The sequence below is a fragment of the Labrus mixtus genome, chromosome 15 (assembly GCF_963584025.1).
Source record: "Labrus mixtus chromosome 15, fLabMix1.1, whole genome shotgun sequence".
Classification (NCBI taxonomy): Eukaryota; Metazoa; Chordata; class Actinopteri; order Labriformes; family Labridae; genus Labrus; species Labrus mixtus.
The window spans coordinates 2,002,019-2,027,806 of NC_083626.1; the positions used below are offsets into that span (position 1 = coordinate 2,002,019).

At 39.5% G+C, this 25,788-nt stretch overlaps 1 protein-coding gene across 2 annotated transcripts in view; it reads left to right on the top strand.

The window, feature by feature from the left end:
* The window catches only part of espn (espin), a 42,871-nt gene extending 17,920 nt beyond the window's left edge, over window positions 1–24,951 (top strand). Inside the window, exons 8-14 of one of the 2 annotated variants that reach the window (XM_061058603.1) lie at window positions 3,419–3,580; window positions 6,164–6,398; window positions 10,831–10,976; window positions 11,555–11,932; window positions 20,690–20,768; window positions 22,377–22,398; window positions 23,993–24,951. In XM_061058603.1, the coding sequence (XP_060914586.1) occupies window positions 3,419–3,580; window positions 6,164–6,398; window positions 10,831–10,976; window positions 11,555–11,932; window positions 20,690–20,768; window positions 22,377–22,398; window positions 23,993–24,140 (1,170 nt within the window). In that variant the 3' untranslated portion in view covers window positions 24,141–24,951. The remainder of the gene's footprint in view (window positions 1–3,418; window positions 3,581–6,163; window positions 6,399–10,830; window positions 10,977–11,554; window positions 11,933–20,689; window positions 20,769–22,376; window positions 22,399–23,992) is intronic. The other variant, XM_061058604.1, reaches the window with a different exon arrangement.
* Window positions 24,952–25,788: the final 837 nt, after the last annotated feature.

The following is a 25,788-nucleotide window of genomic DNA, read 5'->3' on the forward strand; positions in this document are numbered from 1 at the left end:
TGTGTGTGTGTGTGTGTGTGTGTGTGTGTGTGTGTGTGTGTGTGTAGTTGGGTGGGTGGGTGGGTGGGTGAGAGGACTTCTTATATAGGGAAAGAGTTTTTAATTAGTGCCAGCCCCGCTTCTCTCCGCCCCTCACCCTGAGTTGGTACCCAGGTGACCGGCACAGGGCGCGCCCTCATTAATAATTGAACAAAAGCTGGTGCTTGGAACACATGAACACTCAAGCATAAACACACACAATCAGGATCAGCGCCGTCTACCACATACATTAGGAAAAACAGTCTACCTTGGGCGCCATAGAAACAAGAACTAGTAGCCTCATCCAAGTGTACAGCTGATCAGGTGGACAAACCTGCACAAACTTTAGGCATATTACCGCTCAGCGTAAAGAGAGCCTGTTTAAACACTCCTAATATTGACTCATACAAAGACACAGAAGAAAGCAGTTGAGTGCAGTGGTAAAGGAAGTACGTTTCAAATTCTCTTGTTTGCATGTTGGTTTAAGACCAATGTAGGCTTTCTTTGCTGCCTCTTCTCTTTCCTCATTTTACTGTATTTGCTTTGACTGGAGTCAAATGTCTCGTGTGAAGCAGCCGTACATAAAAAATGGCACGTTTTCTATTCTTTAAAACCTACAGTCATGGCTCCAGAAAACATGGACTTTGAGCTCTCACCAGTGATTAGTAGACCTGCTGTTTTTTTTGCTGCTAATTCAGGGCATTGCAGGCTAAAATATGCTAATACTTCTAAAGCCTGAGAGATTTGAGAGCCTTCAGCCAGGAGTGGGGCAGCACCTGGGTCTTTGTGTTTTGCATAAGAGAGGTACTGGACAGGGTTGGGGAGTGGTTGGTTTGTGGGCTGGTGGTGACATCATTGCCACTGCTGTGGCAGGTCTGATTGGTTATTGATGAGGCCTGTGGGTAAAGTGAGAGGGCAGGTAGAGTGACAGGCGTAGCACTGAGCCGAAAGGAGGTAACGCTCTGGATTTGGTGACAGCTATTCTCTGTGGTCCAGACTGGAGGAGAGTTGCAGGAGAGGATTCTCTGCACTAAGGTTAGTTTGGTATAGGAGAAAGAATTGTTATTATTTTTTTGCAACAAAAAAAAACAAATGAGGGTAAAAAGTACAGCAATGATGTTAGCTCTCTTTCAAAATTTGCTAATTTTCTTGGTCTGGGGCTGTTTGAGCTGCTGTGTTGGACATTGAGTGTGTAGCATTTATGCTCATGTTTAACATGTGTACCTTTTGCCTGCTGTTATTATATGCTGTTTTAAAGTGTGCATGCAACATTTTCTTTGTCCTAAAAGAACAGCTAGACAGGCTTTTGTAATGTATACACAAAGATCAGACTGTTTAAACACCTATATAACAAAGTCCTTATGCTGACAGACAGATCTGTACAATGGCAAGAGAGGCTGTCTGTCTATATGTGTATGTCTGTGTCAGAGATGGGAGGGGGGCGACATCAAATGCTTTGTACATTTGCCATTGTTGGACCTCCTCCTCCCTGGAGGATGACAATCAAACCATCTGTGACGCTCCCCCAGCTCACATTACCCTCCCACCTGATGAGTGCTCTGGGACCATTTCTTTGACAGCAGACATGAGTCAACAAAACTAAACAGGCTTATAAGAACCCAGAACATGACACCACTAAGAGCAAGAGGTTGGGGGTCAGCTGTCAATGATTTCTGCTTATGTTCACATTGGTCATCTGCTTGATGTCTAAGGGCTCTTGACTGGATTTCATAAGAGGTCGTTGCAGCAGTAGGAAATGTAAATGAACCAAAGACTTATGCTGGTTCATTGATTTGAAAGGCAAAGTAGCAAAGCACTCTGCTAAGATGGCTGAGATGTGCTTCAAAGTGAGTGGTTTTGAGGTCATTTAAAAAAAAAAAAATTAAACACAGGAAAGGGGCTCCTTTTTCTCACATTTTAACACCCTCTTTTCATGCATGTAGTATATTAAAAGTATTACCTATGTTAAAAAAAATCTATTGCAAAGTTTTTAAAGCAGAGCAAAATGCAAATGAGAGGCTTTTTGCATTAGTAAAATGTCTTCACAGATTGAACTCAAGAAGAAGCATCATGTAAGTCGCTATTGCTGCTCAAACTGCAAGCTCGGCTTATCCACTGTTGAGACTGGTTCCTCTGAAATAAATATTCTGATCAACAAGTATCTTAAAAGTAATGTACAGTAGGGACTCTTAAGAGTGATAAACGAGAGATATTCTTCTTCTTCTATCCTTTTGTAGATGATTTGTAGAGAGAGAGAGAGAGAGAGAGAGAGAGAGAGAGAGAGAGAGCTTAACTGAAGGGAGCAGGTTAGCGGCCTCTGACCCTGATCTATGAGCAGAATGGTCTCTCTTACATTTGAGCAAAAGTTGCATGCTGTGAACGGTCAGGTTCCTTGGCCCCTGTCCTTAAATGAAAGATAAATGCTATTTTTTTTTCCTGCAAATGAAAAAAAGCGTTGTTCGCTATTCAAATAAGGTCGCTTTGGTCACGAGAAAGCTAATCTGGCAACAAAATCTACTAAGTATGTGTTAAAGTCTATTGTCCAACAAATGAAACATTCATTGTAGAAGCAAGGTTGAGCCATATTAAAACTATTGTCTGCAATTCAATGCTCAGTCAGTACAATCAATGATTCTATTGTTTGTCAACCATATACTGGAAGAGTGATTCTGACTATATACTGTATACACTGTAGGAATATTGGATATACCTGTATACCTTCATGTCTTTATTTCACACATTACAAGATGAGTGGCACTTTTTTTTTAACTACCTGTATTTTAGCAGTTTCATATTTTCCATTATGAATTCTCAAAAATGAATTTACAACCCTTTAATTAGTAGCTCTTTTGACTTTGGCCTGCAAATGATTTTTTATTTCATATTAATATGGCAATAGTGTTCTTGATTGATTTCTCTGTAAAATGAGAACATCTTAGGATCTTAAGCTGATGTCTCCAAATTTCTTATTTTGTCTTACCAACTGTCAAAACTTCACATCAGGTTGAGTATTACATTAAATCCTCATATTTAAGATGGTGCCAGTGACCGTTTCTAACAAAGCATCAACTTAATCATTTCAAGCGTAGACTCAAAAAAAGAAAACTATTTATGACTATTCATACATGCAGATTGAAGCAAATACCAATCTTACACCAAGGCTGTCTTATTTTTTTTTTTGCGCCTTTATTGTAGAGATAGGACAGTGGTTAGAGTAAAAAAGTCAGGGAGAAAGAGAGTGGGGGAACGACATGTGGGAAATGAGCAACAGGTGGGATTCGAACCCAGGCCGGCCTCCGTAAATGGGGCGCGCGCACTAACCACAATGCTACCGGCGCTCCAACAACCAAAGCTGTTTAATCTAGTTCCATCCCTTTCTCTTCTTTCTTTTGCTCTCAAGCAGCTGACTCCTGGAGATAGCCACGACAAACTGCGGCGTGTGGATTCAAACAGGAAGTCGAGGAGCTTCAGCAAGCAGCCCAGCACTGGGGACTACTACAAGAGCCTGGGCAGTGACACAGCGGAGACCCGAGGGTACAAAGTCATGGCGCCCAATGAGGAGGTAAATCAGAGCTCTGCTGATTATTCTTCAATGTATTAAATGAGGCTCAATGATACATAACGTGTGTATTCACTGTGTTATAATAACAATCTATATTTAGGAAGATGACCACAACAATGAGTAAAAACCTTACGTACCATGAACCAAGCAATATGGACGTTTGGACTGATAGGGAAATGGCCCCTTTTTTTGGAAGTTGTAATGTTTATATCATTCATTGCTGCAGAAACACAGCTATCAAAAGCCTCGTTTTTTTCCTTTAGAGGTTTAATGTGGTGAAGTGTATTTAAATGAAAGACGTAAGACAATGTCTTTACTGCCGAGCTACCTCAGGAGCTTAGGTGTCATGTCCTTATTATCTGGTGCAGCTTTAATCATCCATGCAGCAGATGATGTCTTTGAAAGTTTTTTTTTAATTACAAAAATTTTATGAGAAATGATGACACTGTTCTATGTAATTCAGAAGTGTTTGAGAAATGGCAAAACACTGGTCTATAAGTAGAGTGAAAATATACTGTGCTGTTTTTTTTTTTTTTAGTCTGTTTAGGGTTTTGAGTTGGCAACTCAGCCCCCCCCATAAAAGGATCATGTCATGCTGAGGTCTGGCTCAGTGATGGCTTGTTGGCCTCTAGTTAACACACTGACTGTGTGTTTGACTGCATCATGCCACTCAGCGTGTTACATAATCTTGTGTCCTCTTGAGCGTTTGTATTCCACCTGATACAAACTTCCACGTCATTTAAATCGCCCTTGTGTCAACTGTGTAAGAGCCTTGAAATAACTAATACTCAGGACAAACACACAAAACTAAAACCTGATGTGACTTAAAGGAAGGAAGTTGGAGTGTTGTGCATCTTAGATCGTCTTATCAGTACGCCCGCATGATTTGTTTCTATTTTTATCCAAGAATTCTTGCGATTTAAATTTTTTAGAAAGGACAATTAAACGTTATTTACCTACAAACATGTCATTACAGTCAACAAGAGAATGTGTGAAAAATAAAGGGTTAATTGGTTAATTTATCCCTGGTATTTGGGGACTATGGGGAAAACAACATTGATGCAATGAAAGCTCACGCATATCAAATGAAATGACATCAAGGAAAACTTGTGTCCCTTACTGCATGATACAAAGACAACTGGTTAGACCATTGATTTTTTTTTTTCATCATACCTTCACAGGAAGCTGAATGAATAGAGTGTGTTATTCTTTCATTAACGTCCCTGGGGAGGTGTTCTTGTAATCTTATGGGTATCAGGAGCGGGGATATTCTGTGTGAGCCAATTAAAGCCTCAGTGGGGCCCCTCCTGGTCTCAGAGGGACCATAGCAGATGGACTGGCTAATCAACGGGAGAAATGGCCCGTGCTCCCAAGACCCATCTGGACACAGCCCTCCCCCAACTCTCTTAGGGGGGGGTGTTGAAAGTAAGAGGGGGAACAATGCGGAGCACGCGCCTGAGGATTGGTAAAGGGGCGGGGTCACATTAGATGTCATGGTCCATTAATTTGCTTCCAGCAGAGATGCGGCACGCTTTCAGAGCGTGTCAGACACATGCGTGCAGGGGTGGGTGAGGGGGGGCAGGGTCTTGGGGTTAAAGCACTATCACTTGCAGTGACAGATGGCTTCTTTCCTCTGTTTACCCTCAGAATTCCCCCCTAGAGATTAGGTCATATTAGCTGTTATAAGTGACAGGGTATTATGTCTTTATGAGTTGATTAAAGGCGACAGGAAGCAGAGGGAGGACACATCTAAAGAGCTGCACACATCTGTCACTTATGACCGGCTCTGTGGAAGAATGTAAAGCTCTTCCAGTCCAGCAGGAGCTTATTAAACTGGCATGCCAATGCAAGCAGAAGACTCACAGTCACAGTCACAGTCTCTTTTTTTTTAATTTGTTGTTTCACAAAGGTTTTTATTATTTATTTATATACACACATAAATGAAGAGCTGACAAATAGAATAAAAAGATTAGAATAACTTACTGTAAGTGGTTTTAAATTTTATTTTATATTAAAGTCTTTATATATTATTTTTCACACTTAAATGTAATATAAATCAAGTATATCCTCTGAAAATAACTCTGTGAGTCATGACTGTCTACAATGGGTGTAACACCCGAGTCCCAATGTCTGTGATGTTTTCAGAGTTTTCAGAGTCCTATCTTCACTTTGTTATCGCCCGGACGACCGGCTGACTCCTCCCCTCGAGTATAAAAGTTGTTTAATTGAGGGACTAGAGAAAAGAAGAATAACATACTGTACTCACTGATTAACTGTGTTTCTAGATCACGCTCATTTCAGGTAAATTTACATGCAGTGTGAAGATACGAGCATAATAAAGATCGCTAGCATTAGCATGCTAACACAACAATGCACCGCAAGTTGTTTTGGTTTCATGCTGGTGCTCAAGGGCGACATCTGCTGGATCAAAAAATCTCATATAAATCCTTCAACATTTAATAATGAGTAATTATAATAATGATTTTAGTGAATGAATAAAATGTCAATAATTTTGCTATAAGAGGTGAAAATAGCAAGCTAGTGATTAAATATGGCCGACTCATCCTGCTCTGTCCCTCCCAGGGCTCTGTGTTATTGGAAGAACCTAATGACAGCTCCGCCCAAAACTCTGAGAATGGCACCACAGAGGAATCAGTCGGGCCCCCACCTCCTCCACCTCCGCCCCCTCTCCCTCCAAACAATCCTACGCCAACACCCCCTCCACCTCCTCCATTGCCCCCGGAGATGCCACCCAGCCAGAATCACTCTTCAAGGTGCAACTCCCTCAACCAGCGACGCCCATCTTCTTCTTCAGGAAGTAAGAATCCCCAGACTTTACTTTTCCTCTCTCTATTCTTTTGCCATTTTGTTCCCCCCCTTCATTTCCTACTTTTTCCTGGCAGTAAATTCTTATGAGAAGAAATGCAATAAACCTTTGCAGGTTTTTGTAGGGAATCTTCTGATTAAACATTTTATTGTACAATTACCCTGAATGTAGAGCCCCAGATATTAATAGACACAAGTTATCTCACTGAGTCAAGTCAATGTGTTGAGTCTGACTCCAGCATCCTAAATAAGCTATTATAAATTAATGATGGAGGGTTACCATTACCATGAGAACTGGTTTAGTGTTCAGCCATTTCCTTAAGTGCCCCAGGTTGCCCTGGATGCTGCTATCTTACACTGTACACATTGTTCTCGTCCCAGGGAAATTTTTAATTAAGTTTCTCCATCATATACAATTCAAGTCCTAAAATGTCCCCAGCATTTGATTTCCACTCTTTATTTGATTAGTGGTTACTTATGATTCCTGTTCATTTTTCTGATTAACAAACCTACACTGTTCTTCTTCTAATCTTTGCTACATTTCTTTGGTCTCTTTGAACTTCTCCCTCTCCTCTCCTCCTGTTTCTGTTTCTATTTGTTCTTTGCCTGACATGGTCTGTCCTCACTGCTGCTACCACAAGGCGGGGAAATGTCTGCACCCAGACATATGAAAAGTAAGTACAGTTTGCCAGCTAGTCTTTAAGGCAAACAATGAATGAACAAGAAAAGATTATTTGTTTGAGGAAGAAATAGAAAAAGTTTTTAATAGTCAACCAGTGAATTTTTATTTAGCACAATACAATGAAGCATAACCACGGATGTACTTTTCACCTGGTCTCTTTTTTTTAAAATATAAAACTCAGCCTCATTTAAGAAAAATGGAAAGAAATGCTGATTATACTTCATTTTTCCAACATCATTATATAATGGGGTAGATTCTCATTTAGAGCACAATTTCTGGAGAGACATCAAAAAACAAAGGTTCAGTTACAGAAGCATTCATTGTCAGTGGGGTGTTTTTTCAAAGCTGACAAGCAGTTCATATGGCAACATGAGGTTTAATATATAGCTGTAATTTACAGTCACACTGCTTAAGCTGTAATCTATTTATTGCATATTTCAGGGCCCTATTTTCATGAAATATCCAGTTGTCGTATGAGTTCATGCTGCACCTGCTGACTCATGGTAGGACAGCAATAAAATGCTAAAAGTTAAACAGGAGTGTTTTCTCACTAATGGTATGAACAGCTCAAGATGAATGTCTGGCTCACTCACAGTGCTGCTCCATCTATTGAAATTGTTGTTTCAAGATTTTTTGATTTATTTTGGGGTTTTTTTGTGCCTTTTATTGGAGAGACAGGACAGTGGATATAGTCAGAAAACAGGAAGAGAGAGAGAGTAGGGAATGACATACGGGAAAGGAGCCACTGGTCTGATTTAAACCTACCTGTTTGAGGACTACATCCTCTTTACATAGGGCGCACAGACTAAACCACTTTTCACCCTGCGCTAAAAAAATTGTTGTTTTAATTGATGAACAGCGGGAAGAAGATAAAATGTATTACATTGAACATGACACAAAGGAGGTTATATATGTATTCTTTCACTGTGTCAATCTGGAACTAAACAAGCAGTAAGGTGGTATTAAACTAAAGCCTTAAAAACATCTTGTAGTTCAAGATAAGTTTACAGTGAGAATGCACATTTTGAGTACATCAAGTGATTGAAAATGCTGCCACAATATTGAAGAGTTCCCTAATCAATCGCTCAACTTTCCTAATCCCACTTGGGGCCATTGTTCTATATTGATTAATGGGATTGAGGGATCCCTACCTTGTTATAGAAAAGGGCATACACTGGATGTATAGTCGCATCCTGGCCTAAAATGCTTTGACGTGTGACAGATTGGCCATTTACAAATCTTCATTTCTAACCCAGAGCAGGCAAACTTTTGTGCTCTAAATTCTACCTAGAGAGGCTATTTGTCAAATGTTCTCTACCTGTTGCAGCTCCACCCTCCTTTGCCCTCAATCTGGCACGCCTGTCAAGTCCACACCCTTTGCCTAAACATAATGTAACTAACACCAAACACACAACCGTCCACTCAGGTGCACAATTACAAAAGGTGTATGGAAACAGACAACTTCAGTCTAGTCTAATTCAGTTGTTAGCTTCCATCAAGCGCAATTTCTTAGTCTTCAATTCAATCTGATTGTGGCTATTGGATATTAACTGTATTTAGAAGCATATATGGGGACATATGTTGTGGAACTCTGCAATGAAGATTTCTTAGAGAAACGGTGCAAGGTAAGCTGTGCAAAAATATGTTGTGACTCATTTGGTGACATTTTTGACAAGAACTTGTTTTTTAAAGAGTTTTGGTAGCATTCATCGTCCCTTGCAATAGAACTTTTCTTAACAATGGAGCCTTTTAAGTGTAAATTCACATGTTGTCTGAAAAGTGTGTCAAGGTTCAGCAGCTGTTTGAATTTAGCCACAATGTCTTCAAAAGCCATAGTTTGATTTTGGACAACTGCACATTCATTTGGTTTCTAATTCATCCGGTGTGAGGTGCGACTGTATGCATGTCATGAGTTTGTTTAGGATTGAACTGTGTCTCTAGCTTGTTACAGTGATTGGTCTGGTAGGAAGGGCGGACTAACAAGCTGTTGGTTGACGATTGATTATGTGTGTGTGTGCTGTGCATGAGTGTGCACTCGGGAGGCTAACTTCATCCATATCCATGAGTGTGTGTGCGTGTGCATGCGTTAGTTAATTCCTTGACGGCTTGCCAGTGGCTCGCTGTCACTTCAAGTTACTGGTGATCCTTTAGATTTCCCCCGACTGTGATGATGGGTCTTTAATAGAAAGCCGGGCTCTCCTCCCAGAGAGAGAGAGAGAGAGAGAGAGAGAGAGAGAGAGAGAGAGAGAGAGAGAGAGAGAGAGAGAGAGAGAGAGAGAGAGAGAGAGAGAGAGAGAGAGAGAGAGAGAGAGAGAGAGAGAGAGAGAGAGAGAGAGAGAGAGACGGCGCTAGAGCAAGGGAGAGTGAGGAGGGGTGGGAGGCTAGTGAGGGTTTGTGTCCAGCTAAACCGTTGCTGTAGCCTCACGGGAAACCTTTTCTACAGGAGGATTTTGTCCCCTTTTGCCAAGTAGAAAATGAGAGATCATTAAGGGACTAAGGATATTCGATTTATTGGAGGCACTCATTCTCTGGAACAGGTGAGGTACTTGGCTCTTTGTATTTGGGCCTAAGTAATTTAATTAGAAATGTTGGAGAAATTGTTAAAGTTGTTGCTTAAATAGAAATGTGTACATAATGATGCTTTATCTGAGCAAGTCTTTTGCTTCATTCATTGAAACTAAAGCAATAGTTGCATACTTTTTATTGATTTTATTCAGTCCGGTTGTTTACTTATCGGTCTGTTAAACATTGGTATTTCCTCTTTTGGTCCTATTTCATAGTTTTAGCTCTTTTGTATAATTTGTTGTCCGTCGCGTCACTGTGTTTATGTTTTTTATGTACAAGTTGCTCCAAACCAATTGTCCCAAGAGGGATTAATAAAGTTGTTTAAATTGAATTGAATTGAATATCTTCATGATTCCCTAATGACACTGAAGTTTTCTGTTAGAATATATACAAATTAGATTTGTTTGTATAATTGCCTGATAAGCTTACAATGATATGGCCTCTTGTGTAAGCGAATACAAATTTTAAATTTCTGTCATGTTGTCTGTCCTTAACAGGTCAAGACAACATTTCTTTGTAATAGCATGTATAATAGAGGTCATAGTTGAAGTCTGAAGTTGTTGCATTGTTCACTGTAAGTAGATTAGTCTCAAAGCTGAATGTATACTTTTTGCCATAGAGCTACTTTGAAAAAGTTACAAGTTTAGCAGTAGCTTAGCTGTGGATACATCAGGTGACATTCTGAAAAGGATTGTGTGCCTCCTCTCTTTGGGTTCACTGTAGTGAAATAATTTTTGAATTGCTCAAATTGCTCCTCCCCCATCTATTCCCGGCTGTTGCTCAATGTGTGACTGAAAGGCATTTAGTTACTGAAAAGCAATTGTTTCCAAATGGTGTCATCCTTTTGAGAGACTAGATTTATGCAAACTCTGATCCACAAGATATATACTGTATATAGAGAAAGGAGCCAGTAATAAACAAATCTAAAAAGATGTTCAAGCTTATCAATGAGAGAAAGTGGCCCAGTACTTTGTAATGATCTCCCATCACTGCTCAACATTCTCCAGGGCAGCATTGTTACCTGCCCGATCGCGTGAAATATTTATCAGTGAAATGCCACCCAACCCTTCTCCTGCTCCCTCTTCTTCAATGTCTCTCTCACTCTCCCTGATTCTCTTTCCCTCTATTCCGTCTCTTTTTTCTACCGGGTTTCACTTTTCTGCTCTATTGTCCACAGGCACAAAATCTTTCAACATGATGTCCCCCACTGGAGACAACTCAGAGCTGTTGGCAGAGATCAAAGCAGGGAAGAGCCTCAAGCCCACACCTCACAGTAAAGGCTACACCACGGTGTATTCAAGCAGCGGACCCACAGGCAACAATGTATGTCCATGTCCACAGCCTTCCTCCACCTCTGATACTTTTATGTTACAGCCACTTTAAAAATTTGGATTCAGAATTTCTCTTTGAAGAACTTCAACATATTGTCCATTTCATGTGGGTTTGAATGCCCTCAAATTAAATCAACAAAATGTTTTTATTAAATTTAAAAGGAGCAATTAGACATCAGGGAAATCCTTCGGGTGCATCTCCAGACTCTTGCTGACACAGTAATTCCTGCTATATGACCTTATCTATCAGAATTTGATTGGATGCAAACAAGTTCACTGATGATTTAGGATTTGTACCCCAGAGTTTCTTAATTGCAAAGCTTTAATACGTTTGGAAACTGTTCTCGATTTTGGCATCAATTGGTTTTTAAATCCTAGATTCTGAGTTCTGTCTTTTTTTGTATTCTCTCTGAAGAGTGCCACATTTCATTGCTCATTCTAAACTGTGATGTGTACAAGTTATTAGATTGTTCATCACTCTACAGACTGCTGCCTTCTCTGTGTCTAAAGAAAGTGTTTAAAAAATCTCTTGTGTGTCTTGTCCTGTTTTTTTTTTTTTTATTCCTCTAGGGCAACACCATATCTCCACCAGAGACGCGCACATGTAGTCCACCACCCAAGCCGTCATCCCCCCCACCATCCAATAAGTCAGTCAGTCCCCCACCACTAACCCCTAGTCCGAGCCCAAGTCCAACTAACTCAGGATCTGCCAGGACCATGTCAACCTCTGCAAGCTATGAACAGCTGACCTCCAACTCAGTGATCAATGGAAACAGTGGTGGCTGCATGGCCGGAGCAGAGTCAGGGCGGAAGATGAGCATTGCAGATGTGGAGGCACTCGTGCCGACTCATGATGAACAGGGAAAAGCAATCCCTGAATGGAAGAGGCAGGTGATGGTACGAAAGCTTCAGGTCAAGATGCAAGAAGAGGAGGAGCACAAACGCAAGGTAGGAAAGATGAAGGTAGCAAGGCTGTGTAAAGGTCTAGAAGCTTTGCTGTGTCGTAGCTATCCCATTTGTGGTCATGTAAACTTAAATGCCCTCCGGCCTTAATTACATAATAACTGGAGTTAATTAAAAGCACAAAGGGGATAGCTTGAGTTGGATTTCAGCATGGATTGCTGTGCTTTTTAAACATGAGGTTGTATTAATGTATTTTTAGGATGATGTTAGTAAATGTAAGTTCCCTCCTTTAACTTGTCAGTGAAACAGTTAGCCGAGGGTGAAACATGCAATCTAGACATCTAAGATATCTTTTAAAAATATTTCAACATTATTGCCATCCCATGCCTTAAATTTATCATCAGAGCAAATCCCCCTGCAAAGTTGTTCACAACTACTTCTGCCAGCATTTGTTTGAAATGCTTTTGAATAGGATACATTGATTGAACTCTTGGTTTCTGATGAATGGTCACTGCAGTGCGTGGTAAGATTGTGTATTTAGTTATATATATTTAGTTGCATAGGTAATAAAGAGTACTCCATACTGTAGCAATCCAAACACAATCCAAAGTCTTACCTGATCACATAAACTGACTGATCATTAACACATTGGCAATCAAAGATTGCAATCTTAAACTCTCAAATTAACACATTTCCCTCCACTAACCCTGATGCTGTCATTTAGCGTTTTGTTTTTTCTTGATGCTCTGGTATCACAACAATGTCTAACTGGCTTTGGGGCCTGAGAGTAATTAATTTGGAAGGCTAAATATGAAGTAAGTAAATAGCACTCACCATCAAAAAACTTGTTAAAGGATAACTCATGTGTTATTCCATGTCATTAAATTGGATCGAGATAGCTCTACATGATGAATCTATGTTTCCACCAATTTTTTACATTGCTGCTTAATTCATTTCTATGCATGTTTTTTTTTTCATATGAATACACTTAAATGATAGCAAAGGACTATTTGGGTGCAGTGAATTGAATACTTGGCTACAATTTCCATCACAACATTAACACACTTGACTATTGGTTTCACAGTGTGGGCTGGTGTTTGGTGATGGAGTTTTGCAGCTCCAAGTTTGTACATGCTGATTCAGTGGTGTGATGCCAGGCCCATTCACACTACCGTCAACCAGTTATTTAAAAAAATGGCTACATGTAGAAACCACTGAAGTAACAAAACAATAACAATAAACTGTTTGTGAAGTGAGGACAACAACATTCAAGAAGGTTGTTTCAGGCAGATACGTTAAAAGGGAGACTCCACACCAAGTCCTTTAATCAGAAAAACATAATTGGGTTTCCTATAACTCTTGGGTATGGACTGAAAGTGTGTCGGTCTGTTGAACTGGAGACAGTACCAAACAATGATCTTTCAATGAATTGTAGTACAGTGAAACCGTACATACAACAATGGGATAGAAAAACTTCAAAGAGGGATAAAGCAAAACTAGATTTTAAAATTCTACAGTATCAAGTGCTATACTTGTCAATAATCTGTTCATACCCTATTCGTATAATTCATTTAAAGTTGTTACATTTTTTGGAAAAAGGACAAAGCCTCTTCTGTGCTCTTAGGTTCAAAATTAAGTAGAAAGTTTTGTGCTTGTAATGAGGCTGTGCCATTGCACCACTAAATCCATGTAAATCCTGTTTGTCAAGATGGATTTGTACTGAAGCTTATGTACACACCAGGAACTTCAAGCTGAAGGAATTCCTCCTTCCTTCCCTTCTTTCTTGTCTTTTGGTCTCCTTTAACATCTGATTTAGTTTACGGCAAGCGGGCACTACCAGCCCCAAGAATGGCACTACTCCCACATCCACAATGCCATTTTGGGCCCATTTGGGGAACTGATGACAGAGGATGACCTAAACCGTATTGAGAAGCAGATTGAGAACCTGCAGGTCATGCACAAGGTCTCAGAAGTTGAGAAGGAGCTAGAAGAACTGGAGCGGGAGCTTCACCAGCTCCTACCAGTTTCAGCTGCTCTTAACCAAGGGCATTTCTCAGTTAATCCCAAACAGGTACATGGCCAAGCTGAAGATCTTCCAGCCTGGTGCAGCAAGATTTCTACCCTGCTCAAGAGTATGGCTATTCTTCTTGCCACATTAGGCGGAAAAGAGATAGATATCTTGGATTTAATTCATCCTGGGTACTCTCAAGAAAAGGCAAAGAATGCGAGCACAGATCAGTCTGAACCAGCAGGATCAGTTGGCACTGGATTTATTGGAAGGTCTCAGTCATTCTCAACAAGAGAGGATGTGGAGAAGGAGATGAAACAGTTTGGAGTCTCAGTAAAGAACCTCAAGGCCAATTATGAAATCCAGGGCCAGGCACAGTCTACAGATGACAAAGCAAACAGGGTGTACAAACGGAAGAGGTCACTGCCTGTAGTAAGTGAGTCTTGTTATCATCCAGAGACAATTTGTGAAGATGATGTCAATTGTTTCTCTGCTGAAGACCCTCATTCTCATACCAATGGAGATATGTCTTTGGTGGAGGATTCAGTTTTACCACTTGTCCAAGAGCCGGTTATTGTCCAATCATATGCTCCTCAGTTATATACACCCTCCGAGGCAATGGCTCCAACCAACATTGAACAGTTCAACCAGATTCTTTCTGCAGACCCTATTTTAAATAATGACCAACTAACAAGAAGTTTGGAGGTGCAGACAGATCTGAGTTATGTCCAGGAGTGTGTTGAAATCAGGAAAGAGAGAATTGTCTTCCTGTTCCTCGAGCACTGGCGGAAGTACACCATCTCTGAATGTTATCGGACTAAGTACACTGGCCCAAGAGGAAATGATTTGAATGTTGGCTGGGAGGACTACAATCAATCTAGTGCACAGATAGGTGGGGAGATGCAGAGTGAAGATAACAAACTCCTTCTTTTCATGAAGTCAAAGCAGGTAGTGGGGAATCTGATTGGTCACTGGAGGACAATCATGAGTCAAGTGCCCACACGCCAGATCAGCAGGCTGAGTCGTGCCCAGATGATCTACTGGCCAGAGCACTTTTTGCCACACATCAACGGATCGCCCATAAGCTACGAAAGCCTAACCCTTGACCTCTTTATGCTTGGATACTTCCAGTTGCTGGAAATGAGTATGACACGCTGCGAGCGAAAATTCCGACACCTCTTATGCTATGAGATGTTTGACCGCCTGGGTAGTCATAAATGGGAGGTCATTAGACAGTTTCACAAGGAGGTCATGGAGGAAATCGAGAGAGGAAAGCGCGACTGGGCAGATGGTTTTGAAGACATAAAAATAAAGTATTTTGGAGACAGTGATGGTGGTGGAGGTGTGATGACGGCCTCTCTACGTTCCATGTCTCCTGACATGTCTGTTATGCCACTGCAAGAGTCACTCCCTCCCGCACCTTCTCATCCCCCTCCTCCACCCCCACCCACCCATCCTGCACCCCCACCTCCAAATGCACAGTCAACCAAAAAGGAATTATCACCACCACTTTCCCTGCCACCCTCACAATCAGATGTTTCTCCATCATCATCACTGGCTGCATCTCATGATAATGTATATGTCAATGGCCAGTCAGTTGACCAGAGCACCTTGAAGGAGTCAGTGAAGGACAATGCTCAGGGGAGTGTTGATGCCTGTTTGCAATTGTCATCAGTTGAGGAAGTGGTTTCTAATAGGAAAAGTTCAGAGCAGGCCAATGCACAGAGCTTGACAACTTATAATGTTGAATACAAAGATGAATCAGCAAAATCTGAGATACTGCAGGAGTCCCCAGAAAGCTCAGGACAAGATCCAGTGAAAGTTGTGCCAGCTGTTACTGATAAAGTCCTAGATGAACATAATTCAGAAAAAGGTCCACATAGAGATGAACATAATGAAGAATCAATTAAAACAATATATGAGCTTAAAGAGTTCAGCAATGAGGAGATCATTAGATACATTGACAGAAGCTTTGCTTTTTGGAAAGAAAAGGAAGCTGAGCTTTTTGATCTCTAAAAGCAAAGGATTTAGGATTTGCCAAAGTCCAAGTTCTCCTGTTTGACCAGAGAGGAAATGTATTTAGAGCAAGACTAGGGAAACTAACCTGAAATGTGAAGTATGCTGAGAAAGGGAAATGATCTGTTGTATGTTAGCTTTTAGGCTTTATCACTAAAGGCTGGAATGCAGTAGCATTCACTTAACATAACCTTTTGTGAATGACTTAATAGAACAAAGAAAGAAAGTATGTGACTTTAAAAGACACACTTGTTAAAACATTTAAATGTGTTTAACAAAGATTTTTGAATAAAGTATGACTGATTGCCATTGTACACTATTCCTTGGAAAACAAGTTTTGAAGACAATTGTTTGCCATAAAAGTCAGCTTGTATGTTGGTTTTGATTATCTTTTTAATGAGAAACATAGACAAGTTTATTTACATAGCGCACGTACTTCGCAAAAACTTTACAGTTTGTTGATACTTAAAATGTCTGATTCCATTTTATTTTGACACAGCCTTATCACTAACTTCATGAAAGTCAAGGGATTTACTCCAAAATAGAAAAAAATATAAATTTCAGCTATCTTTATTTGAAATCAAAGTTAAAGAAACTAGGTCGTCTGGAGGAGCTTGAGGTTATGTTATATAAATATATATACAGTATAACATTATACAATGTGTGCTGTTCAGTATAGATTATAATGAACCAAAGTTATGGTAAATGCAAGGCCTGAGAACTTGAGGTGTGCCCCTTTAGTCGACTAAACTAAATGATGACTAATGTCATCTCCTTGGCCAGTCGGCACCCGAATTCCTATTTGGTTAAACTAATAATTAATATTTTATAAGTTGGCCCATGATACCGGTTAAATGTTATGCTCATTTCCAACACAGCCAACCACCACTTGCTGGGCCTGTAGTCATGGACATGCTGTAGCTCCAGTTAGTAGGCCTGCTCTCCGTGCTCTGCTACCCGGATGTAAACAAGCACAGACAACAGATAGCATTTTGTAGGAGAAATGTGGTTTGGTAGTATCTAGAAAATTGAAATAAAAATGTATGTAGGCTGTGTAGCACAGGATGTTAACCTGCAGAGGGGACTGAAAGCTGGCAGTGCTAGCACTGCTAGCATTAGCAACACTCTGTACACCAAATTACATGTTATACCTGCAGCATAGATTTTGGTCAATTTAGACTGTTTCCAAGTGTTTCCTTACTGTTAAGACTAGTTGGTTAGTCTGAATTAGAATTTTCATTGAACTAACCTTGTAATTAGTCGCCTAGCAACATCCCTACTGAGAACATAACTGAGTAATTGCAACTTAATCATTTCAAACCTCTGTCAGCAAATGGAAGCTTTCAATTGACAAAGCTAAATTTACTTAAAGGGGACATATTATGAAAGATCCACTTGTACAGTGTTCTTGAACATTTATTTGGGTAACCTGAGAGTCTACTGACCCACAACATGTGAAATAAATCCATCCAGTCCTTTGTTTGTGGTCTGCATAAGTCTTACAACACAGAGAAAAATGCTCTGTTTCTAATTTGCTCAACTTGTGATGTCACTGTGGGATTCTGTTAAAAAAAAAAAAAAAATGCCCTCCCTTCCACTGATATCTCCACCCATGGACTCCACCCCCAGCCTAGAACAAAACTTTTGCACAGGTCAGCCATTTTTATTCTCGCTAGAGAGGATTGATGTCTACAGGGAAAACTGAGGGGGGGCTCATTGCATTTAAAGAGACACACACACCAAAACGGATCGCTCTGAGAGAGCTGGTTTATACAGGGTCACAAACCTCTTCTGGTGCTTGATTCATGTTTTATTTTGACCAAAGCACAGCACAGATGTTTCATTTAGACCACAGGGGACTGTTTGAAAAGGTGGAGGAGGGGAATAATATGTCCTCTTTAAAAAATTATTACAATTAATATTTTTTCAGGATGTTGTTACCGTTTTGCTGTTCTTTTATAAATTTGAGGGTTTTTAAGGGATTTGCTTAAACTTTCTTATCAAATGTTATTGTGTTTTTACATTGCTGTTTGAAATAAAGTTGGTTGACATTTTTGTGATGGAAAGATTTCAGTAGTTCTCTCTAAACCTTTATACTTTTACTATATAGGTTGAATTATTCAACAGAAACACGTGACTCAGTATATTTACTTGTATTATCTGAATATTGGAAATAAGATCTGGCTAATTTCATCTATTTTGAATAATCCCACTTCTGTATGTACGGCTAAAATAACCAGCCTGAAACACAAAGCTTTTGATTCTGCAGTCATCTACTGCAATGCTTGTAGCAGTGAAGGACCACACTATTCTCATAGTGTCTCCCTTACAGCATCAAGATTACCTTCAAATAACCCTCTTAGCACCACCTGCTGTCATGCTATCTGTGGCTTACAGGAGTCGTAAGGAGGTTACAGTGACTCTTGATCAACTCACAGACCAAAAGGGAAGCCATTTAGCTGTTAAACCTAAAGGTATACTGTATATATAGATTTGGATTCATGTACAGTATTTGTGAGCAACTATGTTTCAATACCAACTTAGGTTGGCATTTTAATTTTGAAATGATACTTTAACAGAATGTGCAAAACTGTACGGAGATCTATGTATTACATGGGTAGTAAGACTTATCTGCATGTTTCAGACTCTGCAAAATGTATGACCCATGGTGACCAACAGTCAGAAAATAAAAGCAGCTTTTCTTTGTTAGACTAAAAAAGGCCAGGCCTGAACCCTACACAGCTTGCTACTACCAGAAAATACATATTCTATCATAACAACTGAAGTGTCTTCATTACCTGTATTTAGAGATTCAGGTCAACCTGCCCTTTTTAATAATGAACAGATGATGTTGGCTGAATACTTTAATGAAAATGTAAAATCCCAGAACAGTGTACAGGCACAATCAAAAGTCAGAAAAGTTTTAATTTAGTCAATAGGAATTGAGGACATTTGTATTAGAGCTTCACCGATTAATCGGCCAGGTATCGCCTAATTGTTCCGCAGATGCGCAGATTCATAGGTTGGGTAGCAGAACTCTCAGGCTCCATTCAGTGCTCTGGTTACCTTTCAAAGACAGTGTGTGGTTGGAGGATTTTAACAGTGTTTATTCTCACGCGAGTTACTCAATGTGGCTAAATGTGAATCAAATGTAGTGCATTTCATTAGCAAGCTAAAAGGTCTGAGAAGTCACTATCAAACTATTGCCATTCAGACGAGTTGGTGTGCCTGAATGGATGCAATCACTCAACATTTAATGATTTGCAAAAAAAACTTTTGACAAGGTATTAATGTATTTAATGCTTACAAGCTGTGTTTAGAATATGACAGAGTTAATTAAAACCTTTAGACAAAATGTGAAATGTAGTTTTAATCACTGAACCTAAAGGTTCTCATGGATGGCATGCCTCTGGTCCAAATTACCCATTTTTAGGAAACAAACACAAGTGCATCTGTGACTTGTATACTAGCAGTTTTTAACATGTTAATTGCAATCTACATGTTGCCACATGACTATATAAACAGTGCTCAAGTGAAACTCAGTTCTCTATTACATGACATTTGCTTAAGTTTTTTTTCTCACCCGTATTTCCTAGAAATTCACTGTGTTCACAATCTTACCTGGATTCACATGTTACTTCAGCAAGTGAAAAACCTTCATTAGAGGGATTCAGTCAGTAAAGATGAGAAGTCCAAGATGGCTGCCATCTATCTTTGCCCTTGCTCCACCTCCAATTACAGCCCTGAAGGGAAGGAAAGGATCCAATTACCATTTGTGTGCACTGTGTTAGGGATCAGTCTGTAAAACACTACCCTGTCCTGTCTGATGGCTTTCCATTATTATAAGTAAACTGGAGAAGTGTACCTATTGTGAACTTTGTTTGCTCTGATAAGTGCATCCATCAATTTACACTGTACGCTACAGTGCTTACTCTCAGAAGTGTTCCACAGAGGTATTCCAACATTAATGCTTTTAACAGTTGTTCTTTGATGAATTTGTTTTCCTGAATATATCACTACACCTTTTGCTGGCTTTGTGCTTTTAAAGGTCTTTCTATATAAAAAATGTTTAAATTTATATTTATAAGACCTAAAAACTCAACAGTTAACTGCAGTTTCAGTAAGCAGGTTTATTCTGTTATCTGGATAACTTTGATGAGTAAGACCGAGGAAATGTCAGAAACTTCAACACACATTGATGTAAGTATATAATGAGTGGTTTATGACTGTTTTACAAATGTGCAGTATTACTGATAAAATACATGATTTATGTGATTTTACATCCTTTTTTATTCTTATTTTACACTTCACCAACTGACAGCAAGATGGTTTGGATATGTCCCATAAAATGTTTATGTACCCCCTAATAGATTGAAGGCTATTGAACCTGTGACAGGATTTTGATAATTTGAGAACTATATGTGTATGATGCTGTATTAAAACAACAAAACGTGTGTATTTCACTATTACAGGAGGGTAACAGGGCAGTATGTTTAAAGGTGCTGCTAATAAAGTATTTAGTGAACTCACATCTGTGATGAAAACAGAATCTCAACAAGTTTTTGAATCCTTACCGTCACCAAATATACATAAAGATACAACTCTTGTTTAAGAAAATCTAAAATCTCACTGAAAATTAAGTTGAGGGTCATCTCTTCACCAAGGGATGAGGTCATGCATAGCAGGATAGGAGGACCTGTTTTACAAGGCAAATCCTTTACTAACCGGTGCGGGCCTCTATCTCTGTCTGTCCCCTGATCCCCTGTGTCACTCTACAGGCTGAGGAGGAGGCTGCACGCCTGGCATCCATGCCAGCCTGGAGGAGAGACATGATGAAGAAGAAAATGGATGAAGAGAGGTGAGTAAAAGAGCTTTTTGGTATACATGTCTCTGTTTATGTGTTTATCAAATTTCTTGTATTATTTATCCTGTTTATCCAGCGATGATGAATTGAGTTTTTGTTGATGAAATAGCTTCACATATAGTGAATAGTTGGCGTAATGCATGCATTTGATTTGCTCTTCCAATTGGGGCGTTTAATGATTTTGCAGTTTAGGAAAACCTCTACACTGGTGTACTGTACCTTTTTTGTGGTATTTTGATGCTACTGTTGATGCAGTTCACTGGATTTCACTTATGTTTCCTGACAACCTTGGCCCAGGCAACCTTAGGGTCCTGACCCCATGTGGGGTCACATGCAATTCAAATGGGGTCACCTGAAATCTGTATTTATTGAGCAATACAAAATATATCGTATATTAAAATCAAACACAGGCTAATGTGGGCCATAGCCAATGCCAAAAAACAAGAAACTAGCAGAGTCTCTGTCTGTCTGTCATCCTTTATGCAGAAATGTCATCCCAGCCTTTCTTTCTTTGTCTACAATCATATACACTAAAAGCCTAAATGTGGTCTAAAATGAGTGTTTACTTGCAACACAGTAGAAAAACTATTCATGATTGAAACCAATACTTTAAGCAAAAAGCTGTATGTGTTTTCTATGTCTGGGATTGCCAGAGTTTTTGTGAAGTCAAACTGTGGTCACAAGCCAAATAAGGTTAGAAACCACTGACTTATGTAATGATAGTCACTGAAAAAAACTCTGCTTTGCAACTTAACTGTAGAGCTTTTCCTATTTCTGATTGTGGAATAAGCATATGTGACGGCATGTTCAAGGCAGTACATGATAATACATATTTTTCAAACTGGAGAGTAATGCATCTCATTTAGTAACTGGATTTGCAATTAAAATGGATTATTGCTCACCCACTTTTTAAGTAAGATGTTTTTGGCAGACAGGATGCTGAATATGTCTTATTATCATTATTTTGTGTTTATCTGTGTGAAAAGAAAAACACATCTTCTAACATACTCTACTAGAGTGGGCGGCAGTAGCTCAGTCTGTAGGAACTTGGGTTGGGAATCGGAGGGTCGCCAGCTCAAGTCCCGGCACGGACCAAGTCCGGAAATTGGTCTGGTAGCTGGAGAGGTGCCAGTCCACTTCCTGAGCACTGCCGAGATGCCCCTGAGCAAGGCACCTAACCCCCCCCACCAGCTCAGGAGCGCCCACTGTGGGCAGCCCCCTCACTCTGAGACCTCTCCATTAGTGCACGTCCATAGGATCCTGTTTGTGCATGTGTGTGTATTTCGGCCTTTGTTTGTGTAGCATGTTTACTAGACAGAGTGTAAAAAACGAATTTCCCCTCGCGGGATCAATAAAGTATAAATCATTATTATTATTATTATTGTTAGAGGCTCCATGTCTTGTATTAAAATGATTGTTTTTGGTGTATCTATTTGATTGATCAGCTACAGTCATCTCCACAGAATTTTGATAACATGTCATTTATTAAAACGTGTCATTTGCAAACATTATTATATAATGAATATGACATTACCTTGTATAATAACTGCTGTCTCTGTTGAAGATATTTACGCCTTTTCTCCTTGTGCTTATGTCCTCCTGATGTGACAGGGAACAAAAAAGGTAAGAAAGAAAAATGTACTCCGCGTTGTAATGCTAAAACAAAATCGAGCCTCTTATATGTAGGCTATTAAAGGATAAAACATGTCTGTAGAATTTGTGTTTGCATTGCTTTTCTCATTGACTAAGTCAACCCAACTCAGGAATTAGGTGTGTGTGATAGGTTTATGTCACAAAAAATACATGAAAAAAAATAAGAGCTTAAAATATAGAAATCTTGGGGCGCTGGTGGCGCAGTGTTTGAAATCTATGGAGGCTATGGTCCACCAAGCGGGTGCCACAACCTGTGGCTTCTTTCCCAAATGTCATTCCCCCGTCTCTCTCTCTCTCTCTCTCCCTGATTTCCAGCTCTATCCACTGTCCTGTCTCTACACTAAAGGCACAAAAAGCCCAAAATTAAATCTTTAAAAATATATATATAGAAATCTTAAAAGTTGCATGAACAGGTGTTTTGCAGAGAATTGCACCTCATGGGAGACACAAATTCTACCCTTCCTCTATAGACACTAGTCAAACGCGGCTTGCAGCTCATATTTAAGCTAATGAAAATGCATCTTCTATCGAGTCTATGGCACAATGAACATTTATAAAGTATAAACAGCTCTTCCCTAAGAAATAAGATTTATACCGTTTTAAAGCTTTACCGTGAGGTGCATGCAATTCCCCGTAGGCATGCATTTCTCCACATAACACCTGTATTTGGCTTCATAAAAAGCTAACAGGTGTTGGCTGTCCTAGTCCTCATTCTAACATCTGCTGCATACATAACCACTCACTCACCTGTCAGGTTGGGCTCTATCTGTTTAAACATATCTCTTTCTGATTTAGTCATTACACCTGTAGTCTAATACCCTCTAATAAAACTAGCTTCTTTCCTCAAAACATCTTAGCAGGCCTTCTTTCAGCAGCCTAGTAGCCTAATTCACAAATATATATATAACAAAGAGTAGCCTACAGTCTAAACCTAGACCTGCTCTTTGTGTGCCTGGCTCCTTGGCAGAGCTTATTGGGACACTTTTAACAGAATTTGTTTCACCTGTTCCTTCCCTGCTAAGACAAGTCAAAATGTCTCCAATGAAACCGCATATTAATTAACTTAAAAGCTCAAATATAGTTTATTGCTAACATAAGTAGAGCATTGAGTTCAGAAAGGGACAGAACAAAGAAAACTAAAATACTAGGCTGTATTGTATTTATTTACCGTTGTGCCTATTCCTGCTGGTTCCAGTGAAGAGTCCTTGGTCGTACACCATCGAATGCTTTTTTTGACAAATGTGTTCTTCAATCTTTGAGGAATATTTTCTGCACTGCTTCATCATGACTAAACTTGTAGTGGTAGGCTATAACCCTGTATGTACAAATAAAGGAAGATATAATTCACCCATCCTGCATGACAAGATCAATGAAACTACAGCTGACTGTTTAGTAACCAAAATAAATATATATATATATATCATATAAACTGGTGTAGTTTGAGATTGAATGACTGTTTCATTAAAATGCCTTTAAAATAATTTTATTTGAAGAAAAGCTTTTAAGGCTTCCTATACAATTCTAATTTCCTTTTTTTCCCACTTTTCTTCTTGGATGAATGCAGAAAAGCGGAGCAGCAAGCCAAACAGGCAAAAGAGATGGAGGAGAAGACAGAGCATGAGCGACTACGGACCCTGGGCTATGACGAGACCAAGCTGGCCCCATGGCAGCGACAGATCATTCTGAAGAAAGGGGATATAGCCAAACAGTGACCTGGACCACCTTCCCATTCCTCTGGCCCGCAGCACTCCCAACATTCACCCGCTCCACGGCCTTTGCTGAACACCTAGCCCTCCCTGCTCCGCCACCTTGCACCCTACACTTGGCAGTGGGGAAGCATTGGTCTCCTCTAAACCCTGTGCTCACTGTCCAGCCTCCAGAAACACAGGACCATTCTGGGGTCCCTCCTGTCTACAATACCTTTGAAAACCCCTTATACTGAAAGTGGTATGGAACAGGCTCTTCGTCTTCTGTGCTAACAATAGCCATAATATGCACTGATTGTCCTTGTTTAAGACACTTGCTATAAATGCATGTGTGCTTAAGTAAATACAGTTTCTTCCTATTATCTACCCATTATTTTCCTGCAAATCAGTAGAAGCTACTTCACATAAAAATGTAATTCAAAACATAGGTTAAAAAAAGGTGTAAAGGGGCTACTTGTGAGCATTTTGGCCATGGTGAAAAAGCCATTTCTTTCCCCCTCATTACATATCATCATAATGTAATGAATGGAAATGTAGCTCCGTAACAGCTGAGTCATCAGAAGATGGCATGGGCATATTTCACGAATGCATTCTGTATGTAGACAATATTCAACTGCAATCATGTTATATAGTTTTGTATCGAGCTCATAGAAGCACTTTCTTATTGGATTCATTTTACTGCCAGAACTGTAATCTTAACACTGCTCAAACTAATCTGTGACTTTAGATAAGCTTGTTGTCTTCTTCTCTTTTCAATATTGGTATATATCTATAAAAGAAAAAAGAATGTAAAGATTGTGTAGCTGTGCAAATTAAACTTTATTAATTATTACTCCAAAAAAAACTGCAGTGTACAAAACTAATTTTTTTCTATATGTGACCTAAATGTTAAGCTTGTGATCATGAATGTGAAATGTTGTGTGCATGTGTTGCGTAATGTGTATCAAGAATGTTGTGGCATACTATTAAGCACATCTTTCTAGAACTCTGTTTGAGCATGGCCTTTTTGGAATATGGAAAATATATATATATATATAACTTAATCCAGAAATCTCTGCTGCCCACTGAATATTCCAATAAGAGGTGAACAGACATTCATTTGTCCTGTGTCCTATTCCAGCCTTTGTCAATCTAACCTGTTGATTACCAGAACAGCCTACAGAATGAAGAGACTGAAACATCTGTAACACCAGAAAAGCACTGTTCCTTAGATAATGCCAACTGTGTATTAGAAATCTGCAGCCACTTGTGTCTAGAGTCCAGTGTCAATACTGATGCCAGTGTGTTTGGCTCAAATATGGAATTATAAATAAGATAAACAAGACTTGTGTCTCGCTGTATAATTCACTATACACACTCAAGAGAGACTACATTTCATGATATAGCTGACACAAATACCAGGTTGATTGTTAACAACCAAACATCAAATTTAATTTATTATTTCTTTGGCAGCATTTGCTTCCAAAATTCAAGGTTTTCTAAATTCTTTACACATTTGTTGGGCATAGTTTTGTCAGTTTTGGGGGATAGATATGGTAATACAGGAAAGTATTCCAACACAACCCAGACATCTGTTCTATATCCTACATTTATGTTGGTTGTATATTTCATATGAAGGGTATGGAGTATACACATTATGTCGAAGTGAAAAACG